The sequence below is a fragment of the Pocillopora damicornis genome, chromosome 9 (assembly GCF_964200805.1).
Source record: "Pocillopora damicornis chromosome 9, jaPocDami1.2, whole genome shotgun sequence".
NCBI classification, from domain to species: domain Eukaryota; kingdom Metazoa; phylum Cnidaria; class Anthozoa; order Scleractinia; family Pocilloporidae; genus Pocillopora; species Pocillopora damicornis.
Window position 1 is genome coordinate 23,339,381 of NC_142678.1, and position 19,514 is coordinate 23,358,894.

The 19,514-nt window shown below is 38.2% G+C and overlaps 4 protein-coding genes across 6 annotated transcripts; 1 reads left to right on the forward strand and 3 right to left on the reverse strand.

The window, feature by feature from the left end:
• Positions 1–12: 12 nt before the first annotated feature.
• On the reverse strand, positions 13–2,234 carry LOC113675858 (DBH-like monooxygenase protein 2 homolog). The gene is made up of 3 exons (XM_027192455.2): positions 1,850–2,234; positions 1,533–1,679; positions 13–1,305 (listed from the first exon to the last, which is right to left on the reverse strand). The coding sequence occupies exons 1-3, from the start codon at positions 2,108–2,110 to the stop codon at positions 1,000–1,002; spliced, it is 714 nt and encodes a 237-aa protein (XP_027048256.2). The 5' UTR covers positions 2,111–2,234; the 3' UTR covers positions 13–999.
• Positions 2,235–2,704: 470 nt separating this feature from the next.
• Positions 2,705–5,800, forward strand: LOC113675920 (DBH-like monooxygenase protein 2 homolog). Its single transcript, XM_027192528.2, has 3 exons — positions 2,705–3,005; positions 3,495–3,641; positions 4,908–5,800. The coding sequence occupies exons 1-3, from the start codon at positions 2,739–2,741 to the stop codon at positions 5,244–5,246; spliced, it is 753 nt and encodes a 250-aa protein (XP_027048329.2). The 5' UTR covers positions 2,705–2,738; the 3' UTR covers positions 5,247–5,800.
• A 5,274-nt stretch (positions 5,801–11,074) lies between these two features.
• On the reverse strand, positions 11,075–13,525 carry LOC113675921 (transcription factor ATOH1). 3 transcript variants are annotated; one of them, XM_027192529.2, is made up of 3 exons: positions 13,433–13,525; positions 12,461–12,963; positions 11,075–11,907 (listed from the first exon to the last, which is right to left on the reverse strand). In XM_027192529.2, the coding sequence occupies exons 2-3, from the start codon at positions 12,849–12,851 to the stop codon at positions 11,855–11,857; spliced, it is 444 nt and encodes a 147-aa protein (XP_027048330.1). In that variant the 5' UTR covers positions 12,852–12,963; positions 13,433–13,525; the 3' UTR covers positions 11,075–11,854. The 3 variants fall into 3 exon arrangements, with proteins under 3 accessions (XP_027048330.1, XP_089039560.1, XP_089039559.1); XM_089183434.1 differs by having other exon boundaries at positions 12,461–13,003; positions 13,433–13,460; XM_089183433.1 differs by lacking the exon at positions 13,433–13,525 and having other exon boundaries at positions 12,461–13,411.
• A 2,885-nt stretch (positions 13,526–16,410) lies between these two features.
• LOC113675929 (protein Fer3) lies at positions 16,411–19,395 on the reverse strand. The gene is made up of 3 exons (XM_027192537.2): positions 18,945–19,395; positions 18,234–18,698; positions 16,411–17,912 (listed from the first exon to the last, which is right to left on the reverse strand). Exons 2-3 carry the CDS (start codon positions 18,601–18,603, stop codon positions 17,839–17,841), a joined length of 444 nt encoding a protein of 147 aa, XP_027048338.2. The 5' UTR covers positions 18,604–18,698; positions 18,945–19,395; the 3' UTR covers positions 16,411–17,838.
• Positions 19,396–19,514: the final 119 nt, after the last annotated feature.

Below are 19,514 nucleotides of genomic sequence, written 5' to 3' on the forward strand. Positions count from 1 at the left end.
TCGACACATATAATGTCTAATAGACCTCTTTTTAACTCTTTAAGTAACTTTAGAGATGTACAATTTCTAGATCTAATGGAGAAAAAATGACATGGAACTCAGCATTTCAACATTTGCAGAAAATGAATGTTTTCGCAATTATCTACATATAACAACAGAAGACATTCAGGAAACTCGGAATTGTTGAAATTATATCAGGAGTGTAAGTAGTATCAATAGAAAGATTCCATAGTGATTCCCTGTGATCAAAGGAAATCCAAATAGCGAACCATCTCAAGATTTGAAAAGTAATTTCTGTTTGGTTGCAACCCGATTAGAGAAATGTTCCTTATTAAAATTTGATTTTTCAATAACGGCTGAATACGTGATTCATCACTTCATAGTGCCTCTGGTTGGTAAGAAGGAGACAACGGTGGGGATTCTGCCAATTAGGAATCAGTGCTGATTGGTAATGGACGTCGTGATTTTTCGAGTATTCATTTCTTTCTCAAAGATCCTATTCTTAGGCATCAAGATCGTGGTCTGTACTTGATATTCCCCCCTTGTTCCCAAAATCTAACTTAAAGCTTACAGTAAGGAGTAAAGCGACAACCAAAATATAATTACTCTTCTCTGTTTATAAAATAACAAGTTGAAGGTTGCGATAGTAGAAAAAAAGTCGGATTGAGCCGGAAAAAACCAACCGATGGTCTCTCGTAACTTCGTAAATAAGCCAAATTGCCATTGACAATGTAAACACACTTAGGTTTTGAGTAAGCTTTTACGTGTGATAAAAACAAAGCAACAAATTGTGTATATTAGATATAAGCCAGTTAGCAGATGGAAACCTTTCAGGGCTTGACCTCGTTATGATCCTTACTAATTACGACACGCTTGAATCGTTCTTTTTCATGATTTGAGTGTCGTAAAATGTTACCAATGATAAGTTGTAAGCGCATACAACAATAGCACTGGAAAGATTCCTTAACTTCTTGGCAGCTCCTTGCAATAAATCCTATGTTACTTGAGTACCAATTGAACAAAGAGGTTCAGAGTAAAGGCTATTGCGATGGTCATGGTGCTTAAGTTTAGTTGAAATCCCAAGGCTTTTGCCGGTTTTAGCGTTGCGAGAGGCGGTGTGCTCAGGTGAAATGTTGTGAGCTTCGTACTGTCTTGACTTGAAACATCGACCGTTGGAATAGCTTCGACTACGATTCTATGAGGTTCACTACTGTAACCCTTCCGAGAATGTTTGCTGAAGCTGCTTGGGTCGCGTGCATCGTCGATTTTATTATACGCCCACAGTATGAACACACTGGTGGTCATCTATACATACATGTAAGTAGAAATGACAAAAAACGTGTTAAAACTGATTTAGGAAATGTTTTTAACGAACATTATTATTCAAATTGCCCGAGTATTTCCCAGACTACAAAATTTCTAATTCCTATAGCTTTTGGAAACAAACGAAGATGATTTCTGAGCGCTCTAGAGGAGACCGTTGCTAAAAATCGAGAACCTGCATGAGTCAATTTTGACAAACGTCAACTTACGTTAAACTGAATATCCTCTGAATCACTCGTGATCCTTGGACGATGGAAATGGAGTGTTGTGATCCCGTCTTGCTTCGAGGCCATGTCCAACATGTAACTTTGCTTCAAGTCCAAGACTGGAGTAGTGAGCCCAACAGTGAAAAAATCCTGAAGATTGGGAATGACATTTCTTCCTTTGATGAGTTCATAGCTCCAACGCGACATTGTACCATGTTTTTAATTAAAACACTTGTTTGATAACCTCAAGCAACTTACTCTAGCAGACAAGATATCTTATCAATTCGTTAATCATAGCGAGTGCACAAGAAACAACTTACATTCAAATAGGGAGTTCCTGCTCGGGTCTTTCCACCGATAATCACATCATAGTTGTTCATTTTTTTTGGTGTGAAGGTAAATCCAAATCCAACCCATCCCTCTGTCTTTACGTTGAGTTCGAAATGCAACTCATCGTGGTCTTTTTCGTACCTCCAAGAAACATGAAAATTACCATTGTCAAAGGATAAGGTAGAGCCATCTAATCCATGGTTGAAACAAGCTGTTAATACTATCAAAACTGAAAACCTATTTGAAATCATTTAAAGATAATTAAAATGTTTTTTTCTCCTCTTCTTGATTTCTCCTCTCTCTGACACACGAATTTTAATCGTACAGCACAGTTCTCATTGTAAGCAATTGTTTACCGTTGGACAAGGTACTACTATATCATTATTTCAAGAAGGATTGATTTAATATTGTAGTATTGGACGATTCTGGAGCCACACCGCTGCGGGAGAATTTTCACGTTTTCGTGCTGTTTGCCAAATCCTTAGAGGCACGATTAAGTCACACGCTTTGACATGATGCGGAATTGAGAATTTATTGACAAATCTTCGAGAATTGAATAAAACATGCCTAGTCTTAATCTATATTTTACAACAAAGGTAACTGAATGTTATTTTTCGATCAAGTTGCAAGCGATACACGTATTTGAGTCAGTTTTCGTATCGTGAACGACTTGTCTTTTTTGTGGTAGCGGTAACCATGGTTGATAATGGGTTTCTGGTTACACTGAAATGCTTTTAACTCAAGGATTAACTCGATATAGGTATAAAAGAGGGCTCTACTCCCAAAGACTCAATATCTTCCTCGAAAATATTGGCGAATAAAGTTAATCCGTATGACAATATCACATGTTCCACCTTGGTTTTCTATACGTTTCTCGCAATGTCGCAGTTGTTCTTCTTTGCTCTGATTTTACTGTTCGAGTTTTCTATTGTCCATCCTAAGGAAACTTTAAATTCTGTTTACCTCGATGGAGAAAAAGCATTTAAAATGTATTGGGTGTACAATGATGGCACCAATACGGTCCATTTTGTTTTGGAGGTTAGCACGCTCGGATGGGTCGGTTTCGGATTTGCCAACAAAATCAACAGAATGAAAAACTATGATGTGATTGTTGGAAAGATTGAAAATGGAAGGGGATGGCTCACCGTAAGTTCCTCTTTGTGTATTTAAATCTCTCTCTTCTTTGGAAGTTTTGAATCTCAATTAGAAAAGTAGCACGATTTTTATACTTTACTTAAGTATGCATGTCGAGAAAGAAACAACGCATCAGCGAGGTAAATTAATAATTATTTTGGCTTTTAATCCATCCTTGGTCACGCATTTAAAATAGTAAATCGGCAGGAACCACCAGCTTATCCGGTTCCACTGATTTGCTTCGCTTTCTCAGTCTTTAGTGAGAGCAATCTATTTTTAAAAAATTTGAAAATGAACAAATTCATAATACAGGCACAGAATGTTGTTAATGCAAGATTATTATATTTGCTGTCTGGCTTGAAGTTTTCTCTATGTTCGTTCAATTTGGTCAAACACCATACAACGAAAGAAGTATTTTGCAAATCATGAAGCTTTTGAAGAAGAAAAATAACATCTTTTCATTTCTCTAAGAGTTCATTTGTAACATTTTGTCATCTCCAGGATCGTTTTACCGGCGGTTATTCAGAACCTTTAGCAGATCTATACCAAGATTATAATCTTACAGGTTTCAATGAAAGCAACGGCAAAACATTCTTGGAATTCTACAGAAAAAGAGACACTGGCGACAAGAAAGACATTGAAATCAAGGTTAGAATGAACTTATTAATTCTATGCAAATCAATTTTTTTCAATACTCTTTATAATTAATTTCTTAATTCTTTATATCGACATCCTTCCCCTTTCAAATCTTGGGTTTATAATGTAGCACTCTGTTACTCGAGTAATCAGGAGTGTTTTCGAGACTCTTGACGTCAGGATTAAGCAGTATTGATAACTTCAATTATAAATTACTCGACACCATCATTACATTACAGCATTACAGTTTTTACGAGCCAATAAACTGAGTATATCTATCGAAATGCAGGAATATTTTTTAAGTCGACATTACCACTTCATTCTTTTATGACAGCCGCCACATATCTTTGGCATGTAGTTCGTGAGTTCGATCCTCAGTGAAACATGTTTTACACTTTCGTAAATAGAGTAAGAGAGATGGTAACTTTTGAGCTCGTTAAAGAAATTGGGTAAGATGTTTTTCGTCTTGTGACGAGCATGGGACAAGATTCCTCATATATAATATGAGGAATCGAACCTCAGACCTTCGGATTTCGCACTTCGGTGCTCTACCACTGAGCCACAGAGAGGCCCATCACGAAGTTCACATGACACGCGTCCTTCAAACTGCTGGGATCAACAATGTCGATAACGCCATGTTTGTAAATAAAATTAGAGAGATGGTAACTTTTGAGCTCGGTAAAGAAATAGAGGAAGTTTTTCATCTTGTCACGACTGTGGGACAAAGAAAAAACTCTGAGTCCTCATGAGGAATCGAACCTCAGACCTTCGGATTCCGCGCTCCCAATATGTTTTACACTTATCACAAATTATTATAATTAGAATTTATTTCTAAGATAAACATGAGCATATCATCCCACTAACTACGGTAGGTTGAAAAAGTACTTTCCACGTCGAGCAAAACAACTTTAGTTAACGCAGTCCAAAGATCTTTGAACTTATAACTCGATTTAGAAGTGTACCTCCGCTGAAAAAAAAAATATTGCAAAGGACCACAAACTTAATGTTAAGAGCTGACAACATCATGATTTTAATAATAGGAAAAGATAGAGAGTGATTTCCACGAATGATCTTTTGAATTGCTCATACAAAACGTCGAAAGGAATGAATTTGACACTTGGGATACAAACGTCAGCTAAAACCATTTTGCGAATTGACTGTTAGATCCATTTATCGCCTGCTCGGCTGCTCCCAGATGTCCTTGAGTAGTTCATTTTTTTCTCCTCCTTTCACTTTAAGCTTTAATCTCGCCATTTTTTGACAAATTCATTTTTGCAGCCAGGACCGATGCTTTTGGTGTACGCTTACCACACACTGGATTATCCATCGCCTTATAAAACAAAGCACGAAAAGCAGGGCTTCAAAATAGTCACCTTAATCCCAGCAGATACAAGCACGACCCAGGCACCCAAACGCAGCACCAATGTCAGAAGTCTGAGGCTCACAATAGAAAATAATCAGACGAAAACCACCACACCAGCGCCCTTCACAGCTACATTGGAGGAGACTGAGAAAGCAAGAGTTCTTGGATCCATATCTTCATACACTCGTGGTTCAACTTTCCTGACGTTCTTACTTTTATCATGTTTATTTGTGCAATCGAAAGTAAATTTTTGAACATTCCACCCAATTTATTTTTGTTCTTGTTATTAACTCTTGGCTCATATTTCGAGGTTTCTCCACGCCCACAATATGTGACTTGAAGGTAACATAGGTGCTTCATCATTGCCAACATTTTGCCTACAAACACCAATGTCACTTGTGACTTGAAATAAATAATTGTTGTAGCATAGACCTATATAGAGCACTTTTTTCATTAGTTGAAAGTAATCTTCAAAGTAATGATGGATTATGTGTTAGAAAGCTTGAGTCTAGAGTTGGAAAAAAATAGGAGACTTGATGCTTTGCTAAAAAAGATTCCCACGTATACATTGCCGCTTCCCTTTTAAACTAATTGAAGAAAGACCAGAAAACTGATTTCGCTAGGAAATCTTAATTATCCAATTTTCCTTGAGCTCCGCTTTAATAACTGAAGCCTAAATAAATTCTTTTCCTCAGCGAGGACAATTACCAATGTTTTGTAGAAGGCTAAGAAATAGATCAATTTGTCTGCCATGTGGCTAGATCCAATCACCTCAACTCTCTGAATCAACAAATAAACTGCTCTCACCAGATAGCACAATTTAATGTTCATGATTAGTTGAATATACAATACAGCTTCGGCGATCCCAGCTGAAATCCTGTCGACTTACTTCCCACTCAGTTTGAGAGTCCGAAGGAAGCTGTTTGAGCGACACTGTTTTTTCTAAGCTGTGGGGTAACTCATTCTCCCCGACAAAGCCTATCAGCATCGTATTCATTGAAAGAAAGGTGGGAACCCAAAAATTTGCTCTTAAGTTATCGCGTAGGATTGTATATGTCACACCAAGATTGTCTTTCTGAAGTTAACTATCGATCGAGAAGCAAGAAAATTAATGCAACTATCGCATGCAGTTCGTGTCGCATCTAATTTTAGACTACGTTCTGCATCGCTTTGGCATGCAAAGGTTCATTTAGTTTAGGGACCGGTCATTATTTATCGCCTGGGGGGGGGGTCGGAGTATTTTTGTTGTCACATCGGAGCATTTACCTGATCCCCCCGTAGAGTATCTAGTTTTTTAGAGATCCCCCCTTATCGGTAGTGGAAAGTTTCATGATCCCCCCCCCCCCTTTTCTCCCAGCCACCGCCAAATAACTTTTTGAATATGCAAGTGATATTTTAATAGTGGTACTTACGTCTCATGGACCTTGAACCACAACGGTAAATATTTGCTCGTCAGATACGAACTGAATTGTCGAGGAAGTGCCAATCTCAGGCTGTTCATCCAAATCCACGAAAACATAGTCATCGTCGCTCTCTGCCTCTCCACTTTCGGATTCTTCATCCTCGGATTCCACGTCATCTTCATCACTCGACAGTTCTTCTGTTATCACAGTCTCTTTATTCTGTCGGTAATAGTGACATCGAATGGCCTTCACTTTGTCAAGTTTCCGACCCACAGTCATCAAACCATGCTTGTTGAGATACAGGTCTAGTTCTCTTACCCGCAACTTTTCAACTTTGCCACCCTCGATGAGGTTATCCCATTGAAAGTCCTTGTACGTTCGTTCGGCCTCTTGCCTTCTTCGCTCCTGAGCTGCTCTTGTTCTGATGTCCTTTCGGATCTCAATATCCTTCAAATGATTAACATATGCAATGACGTGCTTCTCTTCCACATTATATTTTGAGCAGAAGCTCTTCATGGTATCCTGATCGTTTCTGATACTGTCAGAATGTTCCTCGTACAGATCTTTAATACATTTTCTTGGAAGGTAATCATCTGGTGTCCTGCCCGTCGATTCCGTCTGATAGATATCCATGAAATGTCCGGGATTGTTTGAATCTGGTACAGGTTGCGGAATTCTTTCCGTTTCTGGACCGACCCATCTATTGTTAGAACACCAGGAACAGAGATTGGAACTTTCTTCTCTTGACTCTTTACAGGCATCACGACAGAATTCCATAAAAAGTTCTCCACGAATATAGTGGTCTTCCATAAACGATTCGGTCTTTCGGAAGTATGCTGCACCGGGCGCTTGCTCTTTGTTTCGTTCTGATGCACCCCGATAGTTGTCGAGGTAAACAGACCTAAAATTCCTTTTTTTTTGGTCTGATCCCCCCCATTATGCTTGTCAATTACGGCTGATCCCCCCTAAAGGTCTTCAAAAAACCATGTGATCCCCCCCTAAATACTCCGACCCCCCCCCCCCAGGCGATAAATAATGACCGGTCCCTTAGAGGCATCATTTCGAATAAAAAGCAGTTCCGGGTAATTATTTTTTAAACCAAGTTCAACATGATCGTAACTGAAGGCAACAGATTCTGGAGACTAAGACACTGAAAACTTCAGGTTTTCCGACTTCGGTGGTAAATTTGCTGTTATCAACAACGCTTCGGCATGATCAGATTAACCTATTTTGTATTTTTTTTACCTACACGCCAACGCAAGGATATTGTTTGTTTGGAAACTGATCAGTGAATTCTGTGTTAGGAGAGTTTCAGTCACGACAAAGAAATATTTCTGACATTCAGGCATATCATACGTGCATGAGACCGCAGAATTCTTTTTCTCAACAAACTAACGTGATTAAGCATTAGTCGGGATAAGGATGAATATCTCTAGTATAACATTTTAACGAAATTGTAATTCCATCCTATGTGTACTAATTCCTGAGTGGATTATAACAAGGCGGCTTCCTTATCTCTCAAACCTACGCATCGAACACTTTTCAGTTTTTTTCCATTTAAACCACATTTATGAGAGGCTAATTGATATGGAGTTTCCAAACATCAGATGCAATTTTTACACGTCAGATGAATGTGTTTACAGTAAATTACGGTGCAAAGTTAAATGGAAAAATCTAAATATCTAAATAAAATGTCGGTGACTTTATCAAATCTTAGAGTTCTGAAGTAACCAAAACCCAATGGTCCTGAACTTTAAATTATTAAGAGCCAGTGCCAATTTGTTTTTTTCTTTAATTTGCGCAAAGGGGATTGAGCCCCTTAAATTCTGGTCGGTATTAATAAAAAAAAAAGGAAAAAAGGCATTGTTATATTTCCGCTGAAATCCTCCTCCTTTAGATTTTGTTCTCGAACTTTCTTCTGAAAGAGATCGCGGTCCCTGATCATAAGTATCCATCTTCTTTTAATCAATCAAGCAATTTTAAAACATGTTTATGTCCTCGCTAAGATAGGAAAACCACAAAAGATATTTTGATACTTCCGGTGATTAAATGCTGTGTTTAAAAAACAGCCAATCACAATTTTTTGATCGATTGTGTGCCTGAACTGATACCCATGATCACCAGTGCGGAAGACAGCAAGTTATCTTTGATTATTACAAATATTACGAAAAAGAGATCGAGGCTTGGAAAGCAAGATCCACAGTAGAATCAAAATCTGCTACACTTAAGTCTTTTATACTCAAAGGTCAATGTGGTTGACTTCAGCTCGAATTTGCTACATTTAGAAATATATACTTAACATACTAAACACTCTACTCTCTGAATGACAAGTTTTAATTGGGAATTTTTAATCGCTTAATAACCCTTGGGTGATATCCTGTTCGAAGGGTTCCATTGTTATGAAGAATGGGTGCAAATGGGAACTCAAGATAGCTTGGAAGATTGATATTATTCTATTGGAGATAAAGAAAGTACCTTATCTCTGGATGAAATTCTTTCATTTTCCTCCTCAACACTTGCCATGGCTTAAGTTATTTGATCAGTTGTACCCATTGCGGTTATCTGCGAGGTCATCGAACGTATGTGAACAGCATCTTTTCTATGGCTAGTGACAAACTCAAAGGCACGCTTGGTTATCTGTTTACAGTATTTAAAAAGATTCTCAATTTCTTACAGACTTTGGAGGTAATTTCTTTATTATCAGGGTGGTTTTGGGTTCTCACAGAATACTTGAATCGACCCAGTTCGGGTGACCTCACTTTTCGGCTTCATATCTCTGTCCAGCAGACTTTGTCTTCTGTTATAACGGTGTGCTTTTTAATACCCAGTGGCTACACCAAAATATTCGATGTTCAGATACACTTTTTTCAAATCTGACCCAAAAGTCCATATCTTGTTTCATGTTTGCGTTAGAATTTCCGAAATCAATTACGCTGAGCCAATTAAAAAAGATATCTTGGATTAAACATCTAGAAAATTTTGTTCTAAAATGTCCTGAATTTGTCACTGAATGTTCCCAAAGGAAAATGGATTCTTCTCAAAACTGTTTTGTCAGCATTTTAGTGCAATGCGATCTGCAACTAACACACTACGAACACTAAACTGTTTCAAGGTAGCAAACGATAACCGGTGAAAGCAGACCCTCTTTCCAGCTTTGAATCTCACGCACTCAGAAAAAGGACGAAGATGGTATGTCTTCCCACAGTCTCTATTAAGAGTCACTCTGCTTAAGGGGCTTATCAATTGAACCCTTACACGGCAAGCTAATGAAAATCTCTCCCTCCCCTATTTTTTCCCTTAGCCTTTCCATGTCGACTGATTCCTGAACCCAGAGTTTCAATATTGGTAAAGTGCTGTGAAAGTGGTCGGCTTAAGAAAGCTTTCTAACCTTGAAGTACGTACAACCTTAAATTCTAAAGTTAAAATCAGATAGGCTTGCAATTTCGTATGAAAACTAACAATGGACGACTGGATCAACAAAACAATTTATTATTTCGATTCTGGCGTGACGAAATCCTTTTAATAGCAAAGTGCAGTGGCGTTATTCCTATTCCAAACCAAACACTATTCCAGGCCATACTCAAGATTTCATGCTCTTGTATGCCTTTGACTGTCGTTATATCTCTGAAAATTTTACATCAACACATAACTCCGTTAAAAGATGCTTTCTGATGTTCCAGACTTTATCTTCTGACTGGAATTCCGGACGTTGTCTTTAAGAGTGTTATCGGAAATTGTGGCCGGCCACAATTCAGACTGATGTCTTGGACCAAACGAAACCTTGTCCAGCTTATATACTGTAAGGAAGTCACGGAAGAACATCATTAATCATTATTCGGGAAAACTCGGGAATAACCTATTTCCTTCTTCCCATCCACCTCCCACCTCACTTGGATCGAAAAAAAAGGAGGAAAATTTTCCCCTAGATTAGTTATACTAGGCTCGTCACAGATTCCATTGTGAGAGGAATTTCTTGTTCAGCTTTCGCAGTCATATCTCCGTTATCTTCGTCATCACAAACCGTCGTTAGTGCCGTTTCAAACAAAGATCGAACGCAATACAAACTCATCATGTCAGCGAGGACCAAACAAATTACTGATCATGAGACTCCGTCCAGGAGCAAGATCTGGGGGCTTTTAGAAAGGAAGAAATAGCAGGAGTTTAACTATAGAAGTGCGAGGGGTTTCAAAGATTGATCCCGTGTAATATCTTTAGCGACTATTCAAGGGGAAACTCGTTCGGGTACAAACAAAATCTCTTGTTTTATCTCTTCCTACATCAAGGAAACGAAAGTAGTCTTTTTTATTCCAGGTGCAGGTGGAGGGTACCGATAAGGCCTGACGAGTTGCCAGTTGATGGTTTTGGTCACGGATAGAACGCAAGCATCTCCATCAAATCTTTGTAAGGTAATCCTCGACCTCAAAATTCTATACTGGATTACAACCAAGAGCACTTTTACAAGTTTCAGTGGTGCATGATTGAAATGTTCTCCTCGCCGCCACTGGGCTCTCGGCCAGGAACGTGATGAGGTCAGTTCGTACTACTAAGATAAAAAGTTCAAGTTCATTACGATGCCTACCGCTTACATCAAGAAATCGAACGTAGATCCAACTGTAAATGGGTAATTTCTTTAAAACATTATAAATCATAAACTTCACAAAATAGGTGCAGTACCATGCTTCAAACGTAAAGCTACACGATTTTAATAGAATATCTTATTGAAATATAATGATATTAGCTTATCAATACCCATAATTGCACAAGTGTTGATTGAGAAATCGTTCTTACAAATGTTCCTTGGAAGTCCCGCGATAAATATATTCCTGGACTCTCATCAACTTAACAATATATTCTTCATAATTTATTTTGTGCGATTGGAAACGAATTTAACAAGTGGAAGTTTGAACTGAATCAAGAGCACACTTAGTCAGTAACTCTTTTGTCGCTCGGATTACAAGATAGCCTAAATTTTTCATCTCCAAGCTCAACGAATGTAAGACGAAAACAAGCTAAGTCACGGTTTGTGGAAAAAGGATCTAGCAATTTTACGAACTCATTGCATGCAATCCGAGTTAATCATCTCCATCCTTAAAATTCCTTTTTTCATTTTAGCTTATAGTAATCTAATTGGTGCTTTACTATCTCATTTAAGTGTCAATCAATTTTTTTTCTCATAGTTGGGGTTGAGGTATCCGCGTGATGTTACGCGTGGTAGGAAATTGCTCAACTACCGTGACATAACTTCTTTTCACCAACTGGCCACATAAGGAATCACCACTTGGAGTCATTGTGTGCCTTATTCACACATTCCAAAGATTGTCCCAGATACTTGATAAAATAGGTGATAATTTTACCGATAAGTGGTTTGTCGTACAAGGATGAAAGATTTGAAATAAAAGTGTCCTGTGGATCATGTTTAATGGCTGTGAAACCTTTGTGCTCCCCCACACAAGGGAGTGCTACTCGTATTCCTCCCAAAGGTATTCACCAAGGTCGAGGTCCAGTAAGTTGTCTGAAAAAAATTAGAATAAAAGATGCATTCATATAAACTAAAAACAAAACAAAACAAATACAGCTTTTAGGATTTCACCATAAGCCTTTCGTGATAAGAGATCAACAAATTAATGTGCGATCACTTTCAAGCAACATTTCAATGAAAGTTCAATTTTTTTTTCGATTTTTGCTTGAGGGACCGTTTAAGGTTTGATTGGAAGTCAACAAGAGCGGATCCAATCCGCGACAACTAAGAGAGGAAGTGTTAAAAATGATAATACATATTGTTTACATTAACAATGAAAACCGAATTATTGTTAGTAAACATGTTTCAAAACGGACTACTGTTATCTTTGTACACATCATTCAATTCCCGAACTCACGGATTCATAAATATTTGCATTGAAAATTTGGAAAAAAAGTTCAACAACAATTTACACTCCGTCACGATATTTGAAAATGACGGACGAGAACTGTAAAACTATCAGACCTCCCAGATTTTCGAGCTGATGACACTTATCCCCGGCCCCCGTCACAAATAATTGAGTGAAAACTTCAAGGTGCATATGTACCTTCATTATCAGAGAACGAGTCAAAGCAGAATCGTGGAAGATTTGCAGAGAGACTCCAACCATCTTCAAATCCTGGAAGGCTTGGAAGTAGCTCGTCTGGGTTAATTCTTTCCAAACCTTCAGGTGTGTTCTCGAGAATCTCAGTCAGACAGGAAATGTATACTGCTGCCAGTCTGATGGTCTCCGTTTTGGAGGGTTTCTTCTCCCCAGGAAAAAGTGGAATTAGATCCCTCAACCTCTCAATGTGTGCATTAAGGGTTTGCACGCGGCTCCTCTCACGTGCGTTAGCCATTCGTCTTTGTCGACTGACTCCGGTCAAACGAGGTCCTCGCCTCCTTGTTTTCTTTTTTCCTTGAGTATTGTCAGGTTTAGCCGCTATAGTAGTGTCCATGGCTGACTGCTGTGCTTGGTTGAACTGCTTGTAACTGATGTGAGTTTAAACTAAGGCGTGGATATCGTTGAACGAGTTACTTATCGCAGCATTCCAGGGCTTGGCTTGTCAGCTGGGTTTCCATTTTAAGAAGACAACAGAACGGAACTCATCTGACACGATTATATAAAGTCCAGAAACATAAACACATGATATTATACAAGATAAGGCTTACTATCGCACTTCTGAATAACGTGTGGGTATTTCGTGCTCAATGCACATTCTTTCGACCGCATTTTGGTCCATCCCACGCACAACAGCATCGTAAACTTCCTTTAACTGTTTATTTTCTTTAGCTACTCTCACATTAAATAACGCCCTTTTTCTCGATTAAAGTAAATCGTGAATATGTCCCATTATGATAATGTACTGATGATGTGTGACTCGTGCATTGCGTCGAAAGAAGACCGAACTCCCTCATGCTATAATTGAAAAACACTTAAAGTTTGTGGTTATTATTTACTTCAAATGTGGATTTTAGTTAGGTCAATATTTCTAGCTTAGTATATTAAGGTTTGGAATCATTTACATGCTCACCGTACCTGTGTGTCATCGCTGCTATGAGCTCCAGCCTCAAAAACTTGTGGGTTGATATGACATGACGTCACGACAGCCGCTCACAACAAACGCTCTCATCGTGCAAATGACTCTTTGACCTTTCAAAGTTTATTGTTTTTGCTCTCTTTTCGTACTTATTTGCTTTAAAAACATCACACAAATGAAAGGGATTTGTATGCGTCACGTAAATTTCCACTCTTGAAATTTTGCGGGTTGGTTTTAGTCTACTTCAGCCGAAGGAAACTTATCCCCATCCGCCTTGATGATACTAGGGCCTAGTAAATTCTCATTCATGCATACGTTTGGAAATTATTTTCATATCAAACTATGCTGATACCGAAAGATCAGTTCTAGTTTGGAGACAGTCCGTTGGTGGTTTGCTTGTAGGCTTTACTGAAACGAGCACTCAAATCGTTTCCATAGGTTGCCATTTTGGCACTCAGTCAATAAAAGTAAAGTCATTGCATGTTTTGGAAAAAAGCTCTGCAGCCACGAACAAGCTGTAGAACATTTTGTGAGCATTTCTGCGATGAAAACATTTGTTTGATCTTTCCGTGTAACACGCTTTAAATTTGAACCTAACAGCTTTCGCCACAACGTTTTGATTTATCTCAGTTTATCTTTCGGAAATGAACAATATCCTGCATCATTAATCTGAATGATCCTTTATGGGAGATGTGTTTAATTAAGATCGGTGAGTTTGTGATATTACAGGTAACCTGGGAACTCAGACAAGAGGAGCCAATACTACGTAAAACAGATTCCCAGATAGCTTGATTTCGCTTAAAGGTTACCTTGTGTACGCCTACAAAAACACTGATAACATTGAGGCATTATTGAAAGATCGATTTTGCACATTATTACTTGGCAAAGCGAGAGCTTAGACATGCAACTTTTGATGTTCAAATTGGGCAGTTTTGGTTTTTAAACTTTACCTTCTTATCTCGGCTGGATTTTTTTGCTAAGGAGTAGCAACCTACATTGTAAGTTTGCAAGTCCAGTGTCGTATTTACCCATTTTCACTCAGTTTTCTTTACTCCCTTCTTCCTTTCTGCTTCTTAAGTTAAGTTGATCAAACATACTTTGCGGTACATTATCTACGCCAATTTTTTTTCCTCTTTGGCTTTCTCTCAACGAAATAGGACCATCTAGAGGCTGCCTCAGCTCTTATCATAACAGTTTATTTCGTACGCTCTGATGTGTCGATAAGCTTCTCCGCATTTGATTTTAAGCCTGAAGATAACAATTGTTAGGTGAGCAAGTCCAACGGCGGCTGAGCAAAAGGGGTTTGAATAAGTTCAGGTCATTAGGTGTGGTCCAATACGGCATGAACTCGAGAAACCTTCAACATTCGAAAAGAAATAACTTGTCTCACGGTTTTCCTTCTAAGTCATGTGTTTCTCTTTCAATTTCATGATACATTTAATTTGGACCTTCATCCTTCCGGGCATGATTGTAACCTCACTCAAATAAATGTGGTTTTAAGTTTTAAGTTCAATCGATCCTTTTTGGAGGAAACGCTGATGTGTGACTGCATAATCAAGAATTTATATCGATTTCTCCTGATCAAATTTAGATTTCTGTCTGATTTAAATTTTTTTGATCCTGACGAGTCACCTAAAACAGTGGTCATGTTTAAAAAGGACGGAAACTATACATGTGGTTGAAGAAGTTTTAAAAGCGTGAGCTGAGCAAAGCTGCTGCTTGCTTTGGATCAGTTTGGATCAGCAGCCAAAAGAGGACAATCTTTATAATTATGAGATGCTTTTGTGCCCATACAGGAAAAACCGCAATTGACAGACGGTGTATAAATGAGAGCAACCCCCCCCCCCCCCACTAATTTTGTTATTTTAGGACCTATTTTCATTCAGTTCAGTCTATAGAAAAGGTCATGAATAATTTCAGTAATTTTGAATCAATAAGTGAGCTTCCGATAGTCGTACAGTATATAAAACTAACAAGACCGCCATCAGCCTCTATTGGTTTCAAGATCAATTTCATTAAAGTTTTGTTTACGAGCCATTATTCTTTGTCGTGCGTCCGACTTATTTTGGTCACATGTTTGTTGATGATTAGTATAACATAACCGAAGGGAAGATATTTCAGTTGACGTTTAATTAAAACAGGCCCAAAGTTGAGGACTCCGAGTTCAATTTTAAAACTTCTACGAAGGTCGTAAATGATGTTATTTAACCCAGTGGATATTACATGAAAGATAAAGCAAGCAAAAAATACTTGGACATTTGTCTTCATAGCACCCAAAACGTGCAAGTTTACATTCCCATTTGCCTTCTCATTCAATTTCTGAAATGTTGTAATTGGCGGTTCGTTCTATGACTCTCTTTCGGGATCATCGTGCAACGTGCTGTAAAGTGAAGTGCCACCTTATTTTCAATTAAACAAAACATCACAGACGTGTGAACAAATGAGTCTCATTAGCACATTTTCCAACGTACTGTCATGCAATCCTGAGTACAGCTCTGTCTGTATGTAGCTTATCAGTGTAAAAGTACCCAACACTGCTGCTAAATGAGCACTTACAAACGATGATTGAAAAGATCCAGGAGAACAGATGTCCTCATAGGTTAAACAGGGGATTTAGCCAAACAGAAATGACCTGGAAAACTGGGTCACTCTAAGTTATCTTTCAACGTGACGTGACGAGATAGGACAGTCCTGACTAAAAAAAAACCACACAAAAACCGGCGATAATTGACAAAAATGCTGCAATGAATGAAGTGTCGCTTAATTTTTAGTTTGATGCTTTAATGCGTGAAGTATCAGAGGTAACTAAGACAAATGGAGGAAACGAAGTAATAAACGAATTCCTGATAACATGGAGGATAGCAGCCGCTCAAAACCTAATTCGTAACATTCAGGAAAAGATGTTGGCGATGGTGCAACAACATAAGCATTTCATGTCAAGTACGATTTAGGACACAATGGTATTTTAGAACCACAGTTTCGATTAGGAACTATTTATTGATAACCAAATGATTCCTTTTTTTTTTTACCTAATCTTTGTAAAGTATCTTCGGAAGTACGCTTGCATTTCAAGCACACGTACTATCCGAGTGAACAGCACTCAATGATGCTAAATCCAGACTGTATGAATCAAGATCTTAACTACAGAGATTTAATTTAAAAGCAATAGTGAAGATATCATGGAAGAGAAAAATGTGAAAATAAGCGTGTCTTTTTGTTTTGCGTAAGACAAAACCAATATAGAGACATGAGGCGTCAGTTTAAGCCTTTGAGCTTTCTTATCCCGTATCAATAACAAGAGTAAGTTGATTATGCAAAATAACCTTAATATTTTTTTAGCCCCTTGAACGACATTTCTTAGCAACGACTTTAAATCCTATCGAGTAGGATGATATCAATTATAAGAGGTACAATTTGACAGGCAGACTTAAAATTCTGCTGAATTTATTTGTTTGTAAGCTGATCCCAGCTGGTAAAAAAAAAAAAAAAAAAGTGAGAAAGGTTCCCCTAAGCTTCTACGTCAGGTGATGTTTCAAAATTAGATTAAGAGCTTCGTAATCTATTTTCATGCATAATTGTTAGTTATTACTCAAACCTTTACAAACAGTCTGAACGAAATAGGCTTATAACCTTCTAGAAAGTAATAGTCAACTGCTGCAAGCGACAGCTGTCTTGTATGCGCTAAGCATTCCGACTTTATTAAATAAACTAAAGCCTGGACAACATACCTACCGAAATTACCTCAAATAAAGCAATTGACAGAAAAACCGAGACGCTTACAAGTCTGCACAATTCTGATTTTATTACTTGCTCCGCGCACGATACCCGTCCATTCTTCACAAGCACGGAAGTGATGCAAACCTTAAAACAACACGAGACTGCTTTATTTCCACTATGCGCCCGATCAGTGGCGAGCACAGTTCGGCGTTTTTGACTCGGGTTTATCGTGAAACAGGTAATATTTGCTAAATTAGGAAAGGTGAGTTTACTTTACACTGTTTACTTAGCTTGCTTATTCCGACGCAAGAGGGCGCCTCTTGTTTAAGTAAGATGGTTATCGTGTCTTAAAACACTCAATAGTTTGATATAAAAAAAGCTCAAACTACTCAGATCCGATAAGTTAATCGCATTGTAGGCTAACTTGGAAAACCAAAATTTTATGGCTATGATGAACGGTGACTATTCTCGTGAGGTAAAGATTTCTTGATGCCACCCACTGAAGAGTAAGTCAACAATCTTGGTGACAAAAAAAGGCTGCAGTGTGACGTGGTTTTCATGACAACAACAACAATACTTCTCACGGATAAATGAAAGTTGCATTCCATGCACTTGAGGTACATTTACTCCCAAGAAATATTTTATTGCTCTTCAGTTGCTGTTCTGGCCTGATTTTGGACTTTTGATGTTAAAATACGGACGAGAGACCGCCACCATCGCTACCACTTAATTCATCATCTTTCCAAAAGAAAACTGTCAATTCTGACACAAAACAAAAAGAGAAATGAACTTCAGTTTCTAATTATCTTACATATCAAAAAAGCTTATCTCACACAGGTAAAGTTGCCGTTAAAAGTTCACGAACTGTTACGATATATTTAAATAGTTCAGCGGTGTAGTATTTCCCTCATAATTAAACAAATTCCTTCCTACCATTCCTCGCTACAAACATTTTGAAATGCTCTAAAAAGTTGTTTGTGATTTTTGTTTTACTACGCCCTTGGATAATAGACTTTTATAGTTTCATCAAAATGCAGGCGTACATAAGTTTACCACAAATGAATTACAAAACTGTTATCTTACCTTCAGATTCTACACCGAACGGGTCAAACTCAAGTGAAGTCACTGACAAATCTTCGTCCAAACTCTCTCTACCAATCATCTCTTCGTGTTCTGTATTCGCCATTTCCAGAAGCTCTGTCAAATGCGATATGTACAATGCTGCTAAACGAATAGTATCGGTTTTTGAAGGCTTTTTTTCGTTCGGAAAGAGAGGAATGAGATCTCGCAAGCGATCTATCCCTTCGTTTATGACATGGACTCGGTTTCTTTCGCGCGTATTGGCGATTCTCCTCTGTTTGCTTAAACCAGTAAGGCGCCGCCCTCGTCTTTTTGTTTTCTTCTTTGAAATTGTCGCTCTTGGAGTTTCTTCTTCTGGAACTTCACTTTCCATGATGCTGTCTTCCAGAATTTAATTTGTTCTAAAAGATCTGTTTTCTTTTAAAACCAAGACAGCGGTCCGTCTACCGGATTGTTGATCACTATCACCTAGAAAGCATTTTTAAGTTATTAAAGACCATGTCATGTACGTCAGAGCGGAGTCTAGTTGGCTGCGACTCGATGATGTTATTATCCAATAAGTTAGCCGGCTTTTGCTTAAAGAAAAAATAATCCAGTTAACAAATCTGGATATTTTGTGCTGACTCTAATACTATGTAACATTTCTGGCAGCCTTGCTATCGAGCTAACCACGATTAGGATCTTCTCTCAAATTCTTAATCTAAGCAAACATACCTCGTAGGGTCAGCAACGATCAGGAGATTGTAATCCGTGTCATTGGATACGTTAGTTACTTGTTGTCGCGGAAGTGGCACTGCGTGACCCTCTATCAACGGCTTATCCAAAGAGTCACTTTTCTAAACATAAATTGGATCTCTCTACGTCAAGAGTGGAATTGTGACTACAGGTAGCGGTGTATCTACAATTGCTCTTCCGTTTACGTAGAAGGAATGCACAAAGGCCAACTCTCTTCATGCAACAATTTTTCGTTTCCCGTCAACAAAGCTGTAGCTATGTTACAGTTTTTAAAATGATATGTTCACCGGAAAAAGGGGAAAATAGGAGCTTGGAGGAAAATGGGATTAAGCTGGGATGTCACGTCATCATTTATTCCAGCTAAGGCTTCTCTCGGTTGCGGCAAGCAAATTCACCTCCAACTTGAAGAGGACAAAAAAGTATGAGCTGGCTAAGATAGAAAACACAAAAGAGTTCAGAATGAAACAAACATGAACAGGAATGATTAAGGATGGAGAAGATTGAAACAGATCGGTAATGATGAACTGTTTCAACAAATTTTCAACTGAT